General features: G+C 43.3%; 1 protein-coding gene across 1 annotated transcript in view; it reads right to left on the reverse strand.

Moving 5' to 3' along the window:
• zgc:113223 (uncharacterized protein LOC541424 homolog) overlaps positions 1-19,611 on the reverse strand; it is a 35,652-nt gene extending 16,041 nt beyond the window's left edge. Inside the window, exons 1-3 of the mRNA XM_068051300.1 lie at positions 19,334-19,611; positions 5,032-5,089; positions 1,103-1,227 (exon numbers count right to left, since the gene is read on the reverse strand). Of these exons, the coding sequence (XP_067907401.1) occupies positions 1,103-1,227; positions 5,032-5,089; positions 19,334-19,390 (240 nt within the window). The 5' untranslated portion in view covers positions 19,391-19,611. The remainder of the gene's footprint in view (positions 1-1,102; positions 1,228-5,031; positions 5,090-19,333) is intronic.
• Positions 19,612-20,171: the final 560 nt, after the last annotated feature.

A 20,171-nucleotide genomic window follows, 5' to 3' on the forward strand; every position in this document is an offset into this window, starting at 1 on the left:
AGGTGAGGCCATCGAGGGATTGGAAACCAACAATAAAAATGTTAATATATGTATTTATATAGTCTAAGTCTGGAGTTAAGGTCCAGGCTCACTCTAGTGCACAGGGCTCAACTTGAGTTCCGACTCCAGATTTGGCCTACATTTGCAATACAGGGGTAAATCTGTGAGGTTGCTCTCCTGACGTGGGACTTTGCTGTGGAGTAGTAAGTGGAGGTTGGGGAAATTGAGGCTCCAGCATCAAAGGTCAATCTTTGCCTCCACATCTGATGGACACTTTGTGATGTTGCCAACCCTCCAGAAATTGTTTCCCCCAGATTGCTTGCAGCAAGTACATTACATACAGTGCACCTTCCACAGTCTACTCTAGTGCTCCTCCTGGGTGCTTGCTTGGTTGGGGGTGGCGTAAGCCTGGTGGCTGGCAGCTGCACACCTCGTGGGATTGAGAAAGTCGTCCAACGTATCATATTGGGTCATGAGATGGCCCTACAACTGACCATGTCTAGTCTGGTGCCAGGCCCATGCCTGGCCCAGCACTGAATTTGACACTTCATTCGTCATTTGAAGTAGCCAGTTGGCTGGTTTGGATGCTGATGCTGGACATTCCTTCATATGCTTTTGACAGGGTGAGAAGGGGCGGGAGGCACTGGGTACAGAAAGGATCACACAGAGAGGCATCTCCTTCAGATTGGTAAATGAACCTACACAGGGTATCATGAATCATGCCAACTACCTTGACGATCATGGCCTGATAGGCCTATGGGATATGATATTCCTGTTGATTGTCAAAATCCCGCATACACACAATACTGGAGTCTCATGTTCAGGTTCTAGCCAACATTTATCCCTTAACAAACGTCACTAAAATCAGATTTTCTGGTCATTATCTTATTTCTGTTTGTGGGAGCTTGCTGAACAAGGGCTGACTATTGCATTTCCCTGCGTTACAACAATGACTACACCTCAAAAGTACTTCATTGACTGGAAAGCACTTTGGGATTTCTTGAGGCGCTATAGAAATGCAAGTCTTTCTTGTTCTTTCTTACTATGTCTTTTCTGCATTCTTTTCTTTTGCAATGGCTGAGATGAGTTATTGAGCACTCACTATTTTCAGCAGAATTTGAATATCGCGTAGTGCCCCAGTGCAGCCCAGAAAAGTGATACAGCATATTAAACATCCAACAATGATCAGTATTAATGCGGGATCTGCTGTCAGTGAATCCACAGCACCTGAAAGGAAAATGGAAGATTCACCATGATCTACATTGGCAGCATATCAGAGACAGTTGTATCACATAACAGGATCTTATACTTGTGACGGAAACCACACCTGCAAAATGGAAACATATTAATTTTGTCATATGGAACACTACTTGAACTTTTTACTGGACATTGAACATAAGTTGTTTAAAAGGACCACAGAGCTGAACAACTAGAACGTGTCTGCACATTTGCATTTCGAGAGAGAGTTGCATAGAGAGACAATGGGAGTGCTCACTGATTCAGTTAACGAGATTGGTTTTGTCAACAGTGGTGATCAGAAGACATAGAAAGCCACTGACTTTGTAAGAGACAAACCTCCACCCCCCACTGAGTGTGACTGGAGAACCTTTGAAATCAACAATCCTCACAGACGATGCAGTTTCTAACGAAGAGTTGGTCACATGACTAACCCGCTGGCCAACCTCGGGACTTTTTGAATTGTGCCACACGGAAAGGGCAGACTGCAATTGAACCTCTCTCTCTCTCTCTCTCTCTGAAGCAAAGACTCAGGGACTTGAGCCTCAAGACAGAGGACCTCTTCGGCCTTCTGGTTCCAGAGAAGCAAGTTTATAAGTGTGCATTGGCCCCAGCAAGAACCATAAGACCGCAACTCCAACCAAAGACTTTGCAGCAAAACTAAAGACAGTAACTGAATTCCATTTACTACTCCAAACCCGCCCCCTTTAATTCTTTCTCCTCCTCTGTACCTATTTGTGTGTGTGTTTACTCATATGCATGCAAGTGTAGTTGCATCGTGTATTTTAGTAATTTTAACTGAGTTAGAGTGATAAGGTTAATAAACTTACATCTTTCTTGTTAAATCCTAAGAAAGCCTGTCTGATTGGTTCATTTGCAATCACAATTAGAGAGCAGTGAGCAAGGACTCGCTGAGGGGTTAAGCTAAAACACTGTGTTTTAAGAGTTAAACCCTGTTACGGCCGAACCAGGAAAGGGGCTAGAGGGGAGCCTGAGACCCCTTTCTCACCCGGTCGTAACATACTGTGCACCACAGTTACTCACTTACCTTATAAAAACAATAATTTGCAAGGAACCTCTAATGTTGAAAGTGTCCCAATGTGCTTCATAGATCAGCATAGAAAATGGACAGAGGAAGAGAGGGGTTAGGAGATGTGATGGAAGACTTAGATGAAGAGATGGGTCCTGACAAGATTTTTAAAGGTCACAGTCCTTGTCTAACAGATGCCCTCTGCAAAACTGAGTGATGGGAATCTATGCCTATGATCCCCAGACAGTAAACTCCTAATTCCAAACATTCACCAAGTGGAGCTCAGAAATTCTCCATAGGATGAGAACCAAGCAATTGTTACATGTGAACAGCTGTGTGAAGTATCTCTATTTAATAGGCTTTTTCACTTGCTGTGGAAGCTGGGGAATTCCCACTTTATACAAGCTTTCCTTTCCTTTCTTTGTTGTAAAAGGAATAATCCCATCACCATCAACATCCTACAACCAGGCAAATCATGAAAAGAAAGACTTGCATTTATATAATACGTTTTCTGACCTCAGGATGTCCCAAAGTGCTTTACAGCCAATTAAGTACTTTTTGGAAGTTTAGTCACTGTTTTAATATAGGAAACATAGCAACTAATTGTTCCTTGAATCTCTGTGTTTGTATAGACTGTGCACAAAGACTGATCACTCAAGATATTGTAGGTTCTTCATTGATTACTGAGAGAGCAGCAATTACATTGAGATGGTTACTGTACAGGTGTATCTTCAAGACTGACTAACACTCAGAATCATATGGTGTGTTACATCATAGCTTACATGATTAGCATGATCTTGCAGCCACACCTTTTAAAGGCGTATACATGCAACACCAATTTTGACAGGCCTTCCTGCCCCGAACTAAATTTTGGCAGAGCCATCCCACCCGATTTTACGCTCTCCCCATCTCCAAACCTGCCACAGGGGAGAGCATAAAATTCCCCCCATTAACTCTGTTTCTCTCCCCACAGATGCTGCCAGACCTGCTGAGTATTTCTGGCATTTTCTGATTTTATTTCAGATTTCTAGCATCTGCAATATTTTGCTTTTGTATTTGTGTTTTGAAAGTCTGCACATTGCAGGCGGAAGAAAAGACTGAAAGAAGTGAGGAGCTCCACAGCTCTAAATTTCTGGCAAACAAAATGTTTGAGTGGTACTCTGTCTAACATTGTCATGTACCAGGTAAGCAGCTGAAGACTGATGTCAAAGTGTTGCCTGCTCACTGTTTCTGCTGACCCAAGCCACTCACTTATGATCTTATCACGCTGGCAGTACTTTTTACACATACCTATACTTCAGAAATACACTTTCAGGTTGCAACATACAATTGAAAGGCTTTCCACATTCATATTTTCCAAGATCTTCATTCATTGAATCCTTGAAACACAATCTAGCCACAGGAAGTATGGTTACTTCCTGTAACCTAGCATGAACACAGTCTGTCACGTTGTATGTACTGTTTCAACTTACATGTCAAGACTTCTCTGTTACATGACAAGTTAAAGGAACTGACACAAAAAGAAGAAATATTCAGAAATTACAGCCTTCTGAGGAGACCATCCCGAGTTATGAGAGAGAGAGAAAGGTGAATCAGCTCTCTCACCCAAGACCTGGGCTAACACCATCCAGTTCTTATGTCTCACCTTCCTCTCACACACCCGTATACTCATCCAACAAAGCTCACATAAGGCATTCTGCAATGTAAACTCTGTTTGAAGATGGGTCTTGGAGCCATTTGTTCTTTTCAATGCGGGCCTAGACAAGTAGTTTGCCCAGCACAGTTGACTGACAGGACCTTGCATCCCTCTCACCAGCAAGCAGCAACCTAGCTGCAGACATCTGGAGGTGAGTGTGAGGAGGTAGTGGCAGGTGAAGCAAAGAGCACAGATGAGAAGCAATTGATGGTGACAGAGGAAGAGCAGGAATCTACTGCCTGAATGGCAACATGACAGATAGCAATGAGATAGTAGTGTAATGAAATTGCGCAGATATGTCATGCTCCTGTCATCATTCAGTAGGAGTGGAGATGAAAGGGCTGGCCATGCTGTTCAATCATCAGTCACCGCTTGAATGTGTGGAGTGGCATATTAACTGGTGCAGCACTGCCAGCCTGGAATAAGCTGGACAATCATGGATAATGTAACACCTATGCTGGAGGGTAGCTACAGGCATCTGTGCAGAAAGTGGCAAAGCTCTACAGCTGGCCCAGAGCCTACACAGGCACATAGGTTTGTCAAAGGCTGTAGATATGGTCAGCAGCATAACAGCAGGTGAAGACACTCTGGCTCATGTGTTAATTGATCTCCCTGGCACACCTTCTCTCATCTGACATCACTTCAATGCCCTTCATTCTTTACTTTCACTGCAGTCTGTATGAGACTTAGATACTTCATAGCTCCTTAAATTGCTGTGAAAGTGTATTGAAGATGGTATTTTACATATGTGTATGTTCTTTCCAAAATATATGAGAAAATCTACCCTTTGATTGCAACACAGGAAAGTGGTAGAATGTGTGGGGTTTGGAGTATTTGGAGCTTATGAGGAGCAGGAGAGTTTAGAGGCGTAATGACAAAATAACATTAATCAGAGGGAGGCATAAAGTTTGTTATGGAGACAGCTGCAGATATACCTGTATATATTAGTGTTAAACAACAATAGATTGTTTATAACACCTTTATTTTGGTAAATAGTGCGGTTAGTGATTTACGTTCAGTGACAAGCCTCAACATCACAGCATTATTTTTTTCTTTATTGATGGTTTACCTCCCTCGATTGCAGTTTTTGCATAGATCCCCACAGCTATCATCAGTCCGCTCGCAACCTGTTAACAAGAGACCAGAAAACGAGAGTCACTCCGACAAGAAGTAGTCCAACATTTATTCAATAACCATCCATCAAATTACCCTTGATATATTAGAAACCTTACATCTGCTTGCACTTCCTCTCAACTTTTCCCATTCACTTTATAATAGAAACCTCCCACTCTTCACCTCCAAGGCTACAGGTAATAAAAGAATGGATGAGGATTTCACCAGCAGACAGGTTGAGGCAGCAGTGGAGAAAGGTAATATTGTGGAGGTTGATGTAGGTGGTCTAAATGATGGAGAGGATATAGGGTCGGAAGCTCAACTCAGGTTTGGCACTGAGTCAGAAGATTGTTGGTTCAAATCCTATTCCATGGATCTGAGTACATAATCTGAGTTGACACTCAGTACAGTACTGAGGGAGTGCTACACTGTTGGAGATACAGTCTTTCATATGAGATGTTAAACCAAGACCCCATCTGCCCTCTCAGGTGGATATAAAATATTCAAATTATTCATTATTCAAATAGGAGCCGAGTTCTTCCCAATGCCCAGGCCAATATTTATCCCTCAACCAAAATCAATGAAACTTTATATGGTCATTTATCTCATTGCTGTTTGTAGGACTTTGCTGTGCACAAAGTGGCTGCCCCATTCCAACAGTGATTACATTTCAAGAGTATTTCATTGGCTGTAAAGTGATTTGGGACATGCTGAGGTTCTGAAAAGCACTGTAGAAATACAAGCCTTTCTTTCAAATATTTATATGCCTTCATGTAATGCAGTCTCATTTGTTAGGCCCCAGTTTGTCTGTTGGAGATCAGGTCCCCAGAGAGGCTCCTGCAGTGGGCAAAGCCTCAGGAAATCAGGGCTAATGTTCCAGATATGGTCAAACTCAGGGCCTTTACAAGACAACGTGGCCTCCTATTCTTTGTATTTTATGCTTGTTAACACAAAACCAAGAATTCTATTTGCCATTCATGGCATTACTTGTGCTGCCTTCCTAAATGCTCCTCTACTCCATCTAAAAACTCACCATTTAAGGTGCACTTTTCCCCCCCATTCTTACATCCAAAATGTATTGTGCCACATTTCCCCACATTGAACTGCATCTGTGCCCATCCCAGGTCCTGTTGCAGTTTTTCACAGTCCTTTTCACAATTTACCATACACTTCCTCACACTCTACACATATAGTGCCTTCAGGAAATTTCAACAATGTTCCTCAAATCCAAAGGACAGATCATTTAAATGAAAGTTTTCTTACTCCTTATGGAAAACCAATCACATTATGCTTCCAGAATTTTTTTTAAAACAACAACAACTTGCATGCATATAGGAAAATGTTCCAGGGCACTTCACAGGAGCGAAATCAGCCAAAATTTAACACAGACTCAAGAAGCAGACATTAGGATTGGTGACCAAATCCTTTGTCAAAGAGGTAGGTTTTGAGGAGAGCCTTAAAGGAGGTGAGAGAAGTAGAGAGTCAGAGAGAATTCCCAAGTTAGGGCCTAGGCAGCTGAAGGCTGATAATGATGGTGTGAAGAATGCACAAGAGACTAGAGTTGGAAGAAAGGAGAGATGTTGGATGGTTATAGAGGCTGGGGGAGATTACAGAGATCAGGGTTGAGTGAGAGGCTGTGGAAGGTTTTGAACATGAGGATAAGAATTTTAAAATGGAGGCATTCAGGGTCTGGAAACCAACGTAGGTCAGCGAGCATGCGTGATGTCTTAGCAGGACTTAGTGTGTGTTAGAATACATGTTGTATGATTGCTTTAAGAGTGATGTCCCTTTAAAAACTCAGTATGCTAATGAGCTAGTACTAGGATGTATTCATGTGACCAGAAGCCATAGTCACTCTGCACTGTAACACCCAGGAAAAATGTTCTGTATATAGTTTGCTCTGTATTGTATGTACTAATTTAGCTGTTAATAAACCTTCTAGAGATCTTCAAGGACCTAAAATTCACGTATCTCATTGTGTTGCTTAAGATAACACAAAGAAACTCATGACAATACGGGCAGCAAAATTTTGGATGAGCTCACTTATGGAATTAGAAGGTTGGATGCCTCCAGAAAAGCATTGGAATAGTAGAGTCAGGAGTTGACAGAGGCATGAATGCAAGTTTCAGCAGCCAATGGGCTGAGGCATGGGTGGAGCCTGATGATATTACAGAGGTGAAGTCTACTTTTTGCTCTTTGTCCTTCACATTCACGGCCTAATTCTTCATCTATTAGATCCACAGTTTACAAATGTGTGGCAGCAGAAAGAAATTAACACTGCAGGACCGACTGGCATCATGTGAAAACCTGGCTGGCCTTGAATGTCCTTTTGGAAACAGGAAGCCTGCAGGTTCCCCCACCTGATTTTATGCATTGGGAGCTTTCCATCATTAATGTGCGAGAACACACACCGCCAACACATAGCAGCCAGGGATTTACCACATAATAATAAAAGCAAAATACTGCAGATGCTGGCAATCTGAAATAAAAACAAGAAATGCTGGAAATACTCAGCAGGTCTGGCAGCATCTGTGGAGAGAGAAGCAGAGTTCTGATGAAAGGTCACTGACCTGAAGCATTAACTCTGCTTCTCTCGGCACAGATGCTGCCAGACCTGCTGAGTATTTCCAGCATTTCCTGTTTTTACTTTATATTAGGGATTTACCACATGTTCCTCTGGGGGTAAGAAGTGCGTAAGTTTAAAAATTTGTAAAATTGCCACACTGAAGCGCACAATTCCCACCAGTGTTACTATATATGCTGATTGAATATTCCAGGCTAATATCTGATAAGGGATGGGTGACCGAGTCGCCTAAATTTTCCAGTTGGCTATAACATATGTAAAATAGAATGTAGTTTATCTGGACTTCCAGGAGGCATTTGATAAGGTGCCGCACAAAAGGTTAATACACAAGGTAAGTTCACATGGGGTTAGGGGCAATTTATTGGCTTGGATAGAGGATTGGCTAACCAACAGAAAACAGAGAGTCGGGATAAATGGGTCTTTTTCTGGTTGGCAAGATGTAACTAGTGGGATGCCACAGGGTTCAGTCCTCGGATTATACAATCTATATAAATGACGGATGCAGGGATAGAAGGTACTATCGCCAAATTTGCAGATGACACTAAAATAGGTGGGATAGTAAGTTGTAATAAAGAAATAAGAAATCTACAAACGGATATGGATAGAGTAGATAAATGGGCCAAAATTTGGCAGATGGATTTTAACGTGGATAAGTATGAGGTTATCCATTTTGGTCGGAAGAATAGAAAGGCAAATTATTATTTAAATGGAGAGAAACTTCAGAGTGCTTCGGTGCAGAGGGACCTGGCTGTCCTTGTGCATGAATCGCAGAAAACTAGTATGCAGGTACAGCAGGTGATAGAAAGTCAAATGGAATGTTGGCATTTATTGCCAAAGCAATAGAGTATAAAGGTAGGGAAGTGTTGCTGCAACTGTACAAGGCATTAGTGAGACCACATCTGGAGTATTGCGTACAGTTTTGGTCCAAGGATGTAATTACATTGGAGGCAGTTCAGAGGAGGTTCACTAGATTGATTCCAGAGATGAGCAGTTTGTCTTATGAAGAGAGATTGAACAGTTTAGGCCTTTACTCTCTAGAGTTTAGAAGAATGAGAGGAAATCTAATTGAGGTATATAAGATGATTAAGGGGATTGACAAAGCAGACATAGAGAGGATGTTTCCTCTTGTGGGGCAATCTAGAACGAGAGGTCATAGTTTTAGGATAAGGGGTAGCAGATTTAAAACAGAGATGAGGAGAAATTACATCTCTCAAAGGGTTGTGAATCTGTGGAATTCACTACCCCAGAGTGCGGTGGATGCCGGGACAATGAGTAAATTTAAGGAGGAGATAGACAGATTTTTAATTAGAAATGGGTTGGAGGGTTATGGAGAATGGGCAGAAAAGTGGAGTTGAGGCCGAGATGAGATCAGCCATAATCGTATTGAATGGCGGAGCAGGCTCGAGGGGCTGAATTGCCTACTCCTGCTCCTAGTTCTTGTGTTCTTATAGAGGATTGGTTAGCTAACAGGAAACAGAAAGCAGGCATAAATGGGTCGTTTTCAAGTTTGCAAGCTGTAACTAGTGGAGTGCCACAGGGATCAGTGCTGGGAGCCTCAACTATTTACAATCTAAAACAATGACTTGGATGAAGGGACAGAATGTATGGTTGCTAAATTTGCTGATGACACAAAGATAGGTAGGAGAGTAAATTGTGAAGAGGACATAAGGAGTCTGCAAAGGGATATAGATAGGTTAAGTGAGTGGGCAAAGATTTAGCAGATTGTGTATAATGTGGAAACGTGTGAACTTGTCCACTTTGGCCAGAAAAATAGAAAAGCTACATATTATTTAAATGGAGAGAGATTGCAGAGCTCTGAGATACAGAGGGATCTGGGTGTCCTAGTACACAAAATGCAAAATGTTAGTATGCAGGTACATCAAGTCATTAAGAAGGCAAATGCAGTGTTGTCATTTATTGCAAGGGAATGGAATATAAAAGTAGAGTTGTTTTACTACAGTTGTACAGGGCATTGATGAGACCACATCCAGAGTATTGTGTACAGTTTTCGTCTCCTTACTTAAGAAAGGATATAATTGCATTGGAAGCAGTTCGGAGAAGGTTCACACAACTGATTCCTGGGATGAGAAACTGTAACTCATGAGGAAAGATTGGACAGGTTGGGTCTGCATTCACTGGAATTTAGAAGGATGAGAGGTCATTTTATTGAAACATGTAAGATCCTGATGGGACATGACAGGGTGGACATTGAAAGGATGTTTCCCCTTGTGGGAGAGACTAAAACTAAGGGGAACAGTTTAAAAATAAGGAGTCTCCCATTTAAGACAGAGGTGAGGAGAAATTTTTTCTATCAGAGGGTCGTCAGTCTGTGGAACTCTCATCCCCAGAGAGCACTGCAGGCAAGGTCACTGAATGTTTTTAAGGCAGAGGTAGACAGATTCTTGACAAACAATGGAGTCAAAGGGGATCCGAGTAGGCAGAAAAGTGGAGTTGAGTCCACAAACAGATCAGCCATGATCTTATAGAATGGCAGAGCAGATTCGAGGGGATGAATAGCCTACTCCTGTTCCTAGTTTGTATGTTCGTATGTTCGTAGATTCAAATTTCATCCAAACAATATGGATGACATTTTTGTTTTCTGTGAGGGAGGGAGGGACAGTATTTCCATATCCAAGCGATGAAACAAAGCCAGATAAACAGGTGTGAACATCTCTGTCTGATGAATGTACAGGATTGTGTGTTCCAACATTATTCTGCTAGCTTTAGAAGTGAGCCAGAGTAGAGTCTCCAATCTCTGATAACCATGATGTGGTATAAACAAGACCCTCAGACTAGGATATTGCTCCTGTCCCTGAACTCTCAGTCAGACTTGGCATCAAATTTGTTTAGACAATGAGAAAAAGAAAAAATCTTGTTTGTTGCGGTTGATGCACATTACCAGGGATTACATTTTTAACTTAGCAGCCACAGAGTAAATGAAGACTTGGGAAATAAAGTAAAACCTGATGAAATCGACTGAGAGTAAAAGGATTCAACAGGGAAATAGGGCAGGGGTCTTGTAACTATATTGAAGTATGTCCGTGCAAAATTTAGTAGCAGTTAACTCTGATAGTACAGCAATATTAGTTCTCAACTCCTATCTGTTAACATGATAACATGACCTCCAAATCAAAGTACATTAGAACAAAGGGAAACTATTGCAATTGTATGTGAAGGGGAAACATTTTGAACAAGCAGCTTCCTCACCCAACTGAAGAGATAAACAAGCAGGATACAAGCAAGTCTGTTTATATTTTTGCACAGCAAGGGCACCCAGTATAACAATATCAAGGTAAAGCTAGCGTGAGAAAGTGGAAACCAGGAACAACAACAAATTGCAATTATATAGAACCTTTAACAGAGCAAATCATATCAAGGTGCTTCATAGGAGCGTTATCAAATGAAATTTGCCACCGAGGCGCACAAGGAGATAGTAGGACAAGTGATCAAATGTTTGGTCAAAGAGTTAGATTTTAATGAGCATCTTAAAGGAAGAGAGAGAGAGTTTGATAGGCGGAGAGGTTTAGGGAGGGAATTCCAGAGCTTCGGGCCTAGTTGGAATAATGAAAATTGTGGATGTGCAAGAGGCCAGTTTTGGAGAAGCTTAGAGATCTCGGAGGGTTATAAGGGCTGGAGGAGGCGACAGAGATAGGGAGGGGCAAGGCATTGAACAGATTGAAAACAAGCATGAGGATTTTAAAATTGAGGCATTGCAAGAGTAGAAGCCAATGTAGGTCAGCGAGCACAGAGTGATGGGTGAACAGGAGTTCATGCGAATTAGGATGCAGGCAGCCAGGTTTTGGATGAGCTCAAGTTTATGAAGCGTGCAAGGTGGGAGGCCATCCAGGATAATGTTGGAATAGTTAAGTTTCGAGGTATCAAAGGCATGGATGAGGGTCCTAATAGCAAAGTACTGAAGACTTGTGCTCCAGAAATGGCTGTGCCCCTAGCCAAGCTATTCCAGTACAGCTACAACATTGACATCGACCTGACAATGTGGGAAATTGCCCAGGTATGTCCTATACACAAAAAGCAGGACAAATCCAATCTGGCCAGTTACTGCCCCATCAGTCTACTCTCAATCATTAGCAAAATGATGGAAGGTGTCATCGACAGTGCTATCAAGCGACACTTACTCAGCACTCAGCAATAACCTGCAAAGTGACGCTCAGCTTGGGTTCTGCCAGGGCCAATCAGCTCCTGACATCATTACAGCCTTGGTCCAAACATGGTGAGGTGAGAGTGACTGCCCTTGACATCAAGGCAGCATTTGACCGAGTGTGGCATCAAGGAGCCCTAGCAAAACTGGAGTCAATGGGAATCAGGGGGAAAAATCTCCACTGGTTGGAGTCATACCTAGCACAAAAGAAGATGGTTGTGGTTGTTGGAGGTTAATCATCCCTGTCCCAGGACATCACTGCAGGAATGTCCTAGGCCCAACCATCTTCAACTGCTTCATCAATGGCCTTCCCTTCATCATAAGGTCAGAAGTGGGGATGTTCGCTGATGATTGCACAATGTTCAGCACCATTCGTGACTCCTCAGATACTGAAGCAGTCTGTGTCCATATGCAGCAAGATCTGGACAACATTCGGGCTTACGCTGATAAGTGGCATGTTACAATCGTGCCACACAAGTGCCAGGCAATGACCATCTCCAACAAGAGAGAATACAACCATCTCCCCTTGACAATCAATGGCATTACCATCGCTGAATCCCCCACTATCAACATCCTGGGAGTTACCATCGACCAGAAATTGAACTGGATCAAACATATAAGTACTGCGGCTATAAAGGTAGGTCAAGGGCTGGGAATTCTGCGGTGAGTAACCCACCTCCTAACTCCCCAAAGCCTGTCCACCATCTACAAGGTACAAGTCAGGAGTGTGATGGAATACTCTCCACTTGCCTCAACAACACTCACGAAGCTCGACACCAGCCAGGACAAAGCAGTCTGCTTAATTGGCACCCCATACACCACCTTCAACATTCACTCCCTCCAGCACTGACACACAGTAGCAACAGTGTGTACCATCGACAAGATGCACTGCGGCAACTCACCAAGACTCCTTCCACAGCACCTTCCAAACCCATGATCTCTGCCACCTAGAAGGACAAGGGCAGCAGATGTATGGGAACACCACCACCTGCAAGTCACACACCATCCTGACTTGGAACTATATGGCCGTTCCTTCACTGTCACTGGGTCAAAATCCTATAACTCCCTTCCTAACTGTATGTAACATACCCTAAGGAGTGCAGCAGAGTTCAAGAAGCTGGCTCACCACCACCTTCTCAAGAGTAATTAAGGATGGGCAAGAAATGCTAGCCTAGCCAGCAATGCACACATCCCGTGAAAGAATTAGAAAAATGAGTTGAGGCAGACCGGATATGAGTGGTTATGGAGGTTGAAGTAAGGAGTCTTAGTGATGGAGTGGATATGTGGTCAGAGCTCATCTCAGGGTCAAATATGACACCAAGGTTAAAAACAGTTTTATTCAGTCGCAGACAGTGGTCAAGGAGTGGGATGGAGTCGATGGCTCAGGAACGGAGTTTGTGGCAGGGACAAAAGGTAATAACTTCAATCTTCCAATTAGTTAATGGGATGAAATTTCTTCTCATCTAATACTGGATTCGGACAAATAGTATGACCATTTAGAGGCTGTGGGTGGAGGCGAGAGGTGGTGGTAAGGATGGCATTAACGAATATCTGGAACAAGAACAGATCTGTCCATGATTGATCACAGGGAAAATGTTAGAAGCTATTATTAAAGACGTTATAGAAGGGCACTTTGAAAAATTCAAGGTAATCAGGCGGAGTCAACATGGTTTTGTGAAAAGGAAATCATGTTTAACCAATTTTATTGGAGTTCTTCGAAGAAGTAACAGCTGCTGTGGGTAAAGGGGAACCACTGGATGTACTGTACTTGGATTTCCAGAATGCATTTGATACGGTGCCACGTCAAAGGTTATGGAGGAAAATAAAAGCTCATGTGGTAGGGGGTAACATTTTGGCATGGATAGAAGATTGGCTAGCTAACAGGAAACAGAGAGTAGGCATAAATGGGTCATTTACTGGTTGGCAGGATGCAACGAGTGGTGTGCCACAGGGATCTGTGCTGGGGCCTCGACTTTTTACAATTTATATAAATGACTTGGATGAAGGGACCAAACGTATGGTTGCTAAATTTGCTGATGACACAAAGATAGGTAGGAAAGTAAGTTGTGAAGAGGACATATGGAGGCTACAAAGGGATTTAGATAGGTTAAGTGAGTGGACAAAGATCTGGCAAATGGAGTATAATATGGAAAAGTGTGAAATTGTCCACTTTGGCAGGAAGAATAAAAAAGAAACATATTATCTAAATGGTGAGAGATTGCAGAGCTCTGAGATGCAGAGGGATCTGGGTGTCTTGGTGCATGAATCACAAAAGGTTAATATGCAGGTACAGCGAGTAATTAGGAAAGCTAATAGAATGTTATTGTTTATTGCGAGGGGAATTGAAAACAAAAGTATGGAGGTGGTGCTTCAGTTATACAGGGCATTGGTGAGACCACATCTAGAGTACTGTGTACCGTACTGGTCTCCTGATTTAAAGAAGGATGTAAATGTGTTGGAAGTGGTTCAGAGAAGGTTTAATGGACTGATACCTGGAATGTGCAGGTTGTCTTATGAGGAAGGGTTGGACTGTTTAGGCTTGTATCAGCTGGAGTTTAGAAGAGTAAGAGGCGACTTGATTGAAACATTTTAGATCCTGAGGAATCTTGACAGGGTGGATGTGGAAAGGATGTTTCCTCTTGTGGGAGAATCTAGAACTAGGGGTCACTGTTTAAAAATAAGGGCTCACCCACTTAAGATAGAGATGAGGAGAAATTTTTTTCTCTCACAGGGTCATGAGTCTTTGGAACTCTCTTCCCCGGAGAGCACTGGAAGCAGGGTCATTGAATGCTTTTAAGGCAGAGATAGACAGATTCTTGATAAACAAGGGAGTCAAAGGTTATTGGGGTTAGGCGGGAATGTGGAGTTGAGGTTACAATCAGATCAGCCATAATCTTGTTAAATGGCGGAGCAGGCTCGAAGGGCCAAGTGGCCTACTCCTGCTCCAAATTCATATGTTCGTATGATCACCTAAATTTGGAACAAACAATGAGTAGAACCTAATTAAGCTGAGAAGGCATTACTGTTCGAAACTAGCATAATGAAAGTTTGAGGAATGTGCAACAGTACTGAGAAGAAGGGGTAAGCTCAGCTAGGCATTGCAAGGAATGTGGCCTTGGTGGTAGACAAAAAAGGATTGAGGCCCTCAGACCATAATGTTCTACACTACAACTAGTGATATTATATCTGCTGACTCAGGGTGACTGAAAGCAAGCAGACAAAGAAACTGTACAGTCAGTGTATTTTGAGAAAGGTATAAATATGCTATGGAACTTTGGTTCGGAAAACTTAGCATTTGGAGCAACCTGAACCTGTGGTGCTCCTTGTCCTGGATTAGTGGTGGTAATTATATAGACACATTGTTTGCTTGTAATACTCACATGTGCTGCCCAATAAAATCTCTGTCAGTTGAACTGCGCCATTATTCAAGGAGTGCGAATCACTCTAACAAAAGCAAGCAGCTCCATTTTGTGTGGATTTATCTCCCACGTCCTGAGCACTCAGGGCTGTTTTGAGTTGTTTTCCAATCGTGTTGTAACTGCTGCCTTATTTGTTGCATCTGTCCTGCTGAACAAGTCTGAACCAGTCCTCGTGCTAATGGATCCAAGAGCATAACCTTGCACCACCACCCCCAACTCACCACCTCCCTACACTTGCTTCCCACCCAGAACAATACATAAGCAGGACAATACTTGCTATTCGGGTATTATTGAAGCCCAAACATTAGTGTACTAACCCCACATGATTTGTGAGGTCAGTTTCATTTATAGTGAGCTCCTAGCCCATATAGGGCTTGGAGTTGGGAGTTTTCTAGGAAGTGGGTGGGGGGGGGGAGGGGGGTGGTGGGGGGTTGGTGGGTGGTGGCAGGTGGGAAGAGAAGAAAGCACAAGTAAGTAGCCCTTAACAGTTGTGAGGCAGAAAGGATCACCTTCAGAGCCAGGTCTGCCCTGCAGAATCTATGAGTGAGGCAGTGTAGCTGGTCAATCATCAACTATGCACAAAAGGGTTGGGCCAGTCTGCTTTCAGTCTACCACAGAGCCATTTGGACTCCAAAGCGACTCAACTTCCCTCACCTGAAGGACAGACACTAGATGGTTGTTAGACAATTGCCAAATGTGGGTTTGAACCCTGCTGTGTGGAAAGGCATAGCAGGAGATCCACACACTCACACTGTACATTGAACAGCCGAGTAGACCATAAAATGAGTGAGAATTGCCATGACCCTCCTGACAACAAATTGGACACACATCATATCCCCTGGAGGAGTTGTTCCACCAGTTGTAGGCACAGAGCTTCAGCAGAGCAACAAGCCCATCTCCTCATACCTTGACTACCAGGTAACACCTACCAGCAAAAAGCCCATGTCCTGAAACCTGGTTAACAGGTATCACCTACCAGCAACTGCCAAGAGCCCACTCAGGAGGATTGTGACACTGAAATCCAATCCAGCGTTTCTTTGAGAACTTACTGTACCTTGAAACACTTTTAAATTTCAAATTAGGACCTGCTACAATTTGAGGGCCATATTTTCTGTTGTTTGAAAGTTGGTATCTTCACTCACAAGCTTTTTGAGCACAGGTATGGTAAGCCAAAAGGTCTCCTTCTCTGCTCTATTATTCTATCTTTGGTATCCTGTTCATGTCAGCTAGCCCATAAACTCAGTATAGGGGTATACCTTTGTTCAGAGGGCCTGCATCTCACCTGTCTACTCCTAGTAAAGTGGGAGCACTTTCACCTGCCTGACTGTGACAAATGGTCCCCAATAGCACATGCGGAGTTGGTATGTTTTTATTTCCACAGGAGCAGTGTACTTGTGTTTTAACCCAATTATTACCTACACAAAATGGGCCCAACTGGGTACCTTTGGTAGTTACTGCATAATTACATATTCCCCAAAAAGGCTAGCGGCAGAGGGTGGACAGTATCAGCCAAAAGATAGTTTAAGGAATGCAGGCCATCGCCTGGGTGTAGTCCACCTTTGGCGTACCTTCAAGGCACGGTAAGCACCTGAGAAATGCCCCTAAAGCAGGTCTCTGGGGGACCAAAAATTAGAAAGCAAAAAGCAGAAAGATAAAAGGTATATAGAGAGAACCAAGACAGATAGACACAAATGAATGAATAACAGCCACCCAGACTAGCCACCAGAGGATAGGGGTTGGCAGAGAACCAAAACTTCTTCCTTTATACAGAGGATAGTATTGATTAAATTCAACCCCACCAATAGCCAATAATCTTGAGTGTGTAGAACTAGTAAATTAGGTTTGTGACAAAGTTATAGGCCCTACTTTCCATACACTTACATACAGAGATGAGAATTTAAATTTGAAGTGTCTGGAAGAAGGAGTCAAAGTAGGTCACTGTGGATGCGGTGAAAGGTGAGCGGGACTTGGTGTGGGATAGAATATAGGCAGCAGAGTTTGGACAAGCTGAAGTTTACAGAGGGTAGAGAATGCGAGTGCCAGCCAGGAGATCATTGGTATAGTCGAGTCTAGCAGTTACAAAGGCATGGGTTATAGCAGCAAATGAGCTTAGGCAGGGTAGAGGCAGGAGATGTCATGAAAGAGGAAGTAGTAGTCTTTGTGCTGGAGATGAGGTCGGAATCTCAGCTGAGAGTTGAATCGGACACCAAGGTTGCAAACAGTCTGATTCAGCTCAGATGATTGCGAGGAAGTGGGATGGAGTCAGTGGTGAAAGAATGGAGTTTGTACAGAAGTCTGGGAAAGAAGTTTGTGGCATGGGCCAAAGACAATGGCTTTGGGATCCCTAAATTTAACGAGAGGAAATTTTGGCTCATTGAGTATGGGATGGCAGTCTGATATCACAGAGCCAATAAAAGGTTAAAGACGTATGGTGGAGAGGTACAACTGGATGTTGTTAGGGTACAATTGGACCTGCCCATATGTCTGTGGCTAATGTCACCAAGGGGCAGCATATAGCTGAAGAAGATGAGGGGTCCAAGGATGGATCTTGGGGGATTCCAGAGGTAACAGAAACAAAGGCCGGAATTTTATGTCACCCCAGCGAGTCGGATGGTGGCCGGGGTGGCGTAAAATTGAGCAGGAGGTTCCAGGAGGCCTTCCCGGCCTGCTCCCGTCCGCCCAACATAACCTCCAGCCCAAGGTCTTTGCTGAACAGTAAGAGTGGAACCAAGTGAGGGCCTTGTGACTAAGCTGAACAACGAAAGAGTGGCTTTTAAGGAGTGTGCTTGACCCATGTCAGAAATGTCAAGAAGGAAATGTGCACTTTGGTTCGGTCTCTTTCAGTGCTGCAGCAGGGGTGGAAACCTGATTTCCTACAGGAAGTAACTTACAGGCAGTAGAAGGGGGATTATATTTTACAATCCAGAAATTCTGCACAATTAAAAGCAGAGCAATCAGTTACATGAGTTATTGTATCATACATTTAACACTTTTACAGATTTTACCACCAGCTCAAAGACTTGCCATGACTAATCTCTGCATTCCTGACAAGCTCCCTGGTGGAGCCAAGAGCTAACCAAAACTATGCAAATGACCCCAAGGCTGTAAAATCATCAGGCACCCATCTTTGTGATGATGAGAACAAAACTTGCAATTATATAGCCCTTTAACGTAGTAAGATGGCCCAAAGTGCTTCATAGGAATATTATCAGACAAGATTTTAGGAAGCAAGCTAAAAGGGAGAGGCGGAGAGGTTTAAGTTGGGAATTCCAGAGCTTTGGGTCTCAACAGCTGACGGCACAGCCACCAATACTGGAACGATGAAAATCAGGGATGCACAATGGGCCAGTATTGGAGGAGCACAGATCCTGGCGGGTTGTCGGGCACAGACATAGGAAGGGACGCGGCCACAGAGGGATTTGAACGCAAGGATGAGAATTTTTAAATTGAGGCATTGCCGAATCAGAAGCCAATGTAGGTCAGCGAGCACAGGGGATGGTGCGTGACTGGGACTTGGTGGGAGTTTGGATACGGGCAGCAAAGTTTTGGACGAACTCAAGTTTATAGAGGGTGCAAGGTGGAAGCCAGCCATGATCCAGCCAAAGTTGTATCCCAATTCCACAAGAGTAGAAAATCTATACCTGCTATACTTCCAGTGAACAACATTTGCTGTGGTTGGTGACTCCTGCTGAGGTACGGCTATATACAACCCGTTACACATTTGCGGTACTTCTCTCAAGTGGCTGTTCTCAATCTGTGTCCTTACATACTTCGAGGAAGGACCTGGGTTAATTCATTCCCTAGGCTCTGCTCAGTTGGTCTTTGGTACAGCACTTGGTTTAAGAACCTAAATATCAGCCACAATTCTCAATCCTGAAAGCCATGCAGTAACCTTGCTCGGAAGTGTGGCCGATCATACTGGATGACGGCAGGGTCCCTGTGATGCTCCCTATAGTAAAATAGGATGCCTGCATTCACATTCTAGGCTTACACTCAAAGAACGACGACCTGGACTAGATACTGGAGGGTGACGGCAGAGGAGAAACTGATGGAGGTAAAGAAAGGGAAAGCAAAGAGAGCATGTTAACTCACTCACCCAGAAGATGTAGCAGAATGAAAACAGCGTGTATTTAATTAACCAGTTGGTCCTCATCTTCTGATGGCACTGACAGATAATCACTGCAGCCTGGGAATTATACTGTTTATTTCTGCTCCATTCTGCATAGGCAGCTCGGAGGGTGTCTCCTCACACCCTAAAGAAGTGATTCCGTCTTGACGTTGGGGAATATTAATGATTGTTTGTATGCTGAGCAGTCAGCAATTGCCCACAACACCTACCCAAGACAAAATCATGAACTCTAATGCTCACTCGGAAGAATGAGTGAAGGCACTGGATTATCCACTTTGTTTATCCCTTTTCAATTCATCTGACACTTACTGAGTGGGATTGTGCAATGTCAGGGGCATGTCTCAGCATTTGTCAGTTCCTGCATTCCTGACTACCTAAAAAACAACAGCTCTCGATTTGCTAACGTCCAATACACAACAGTTGTTTCAATGGTTGCCATCTGACAGAAACAGAGCTCCCTTGTGGTTGTAATTTGAAAAATTCCAAAATATATAATTTTTGATACTGCTTTAAATAGAATAATTGAACTTAAAATGGACTATAGTTAGCTGAGCCACAATCATAGGGGTAGAGCAGGTGACCAGGTGTGCGTCTGACTGGAAGTTAGGTGTTGCAGGAGGAGCACATATCTGATTTTCAGTGAACTAACTGTGTATGTCCAGGATCAGCCTCACTTACAATACTGTAGGCGAGCTTCCTGCAAAGAAAATACTGTGGGCAGGAAATCTGCTGTTGCTGTCAGCAGCAGCCCAAAGGGACAAGGATGGTAATTTGGTACTTCTCTCTGTCAGGAAGGAAGTTAAGA

Source organism: Heterodontus francisci, chromosome 18, assembly GCF_036365525.1.
Source record: "Heterodontus francisci isolate sHetFra1 chromosome 18, sHetFra1.hap1, whole genome shotgun sequence".
Classification (NCBI taxonomy): Eukaryota; Metazoa; Chordata; class Chondrichthyes; order Heterodontiformes; family Heterodontidae; genus Heterodontus; species Heterodontus francisci.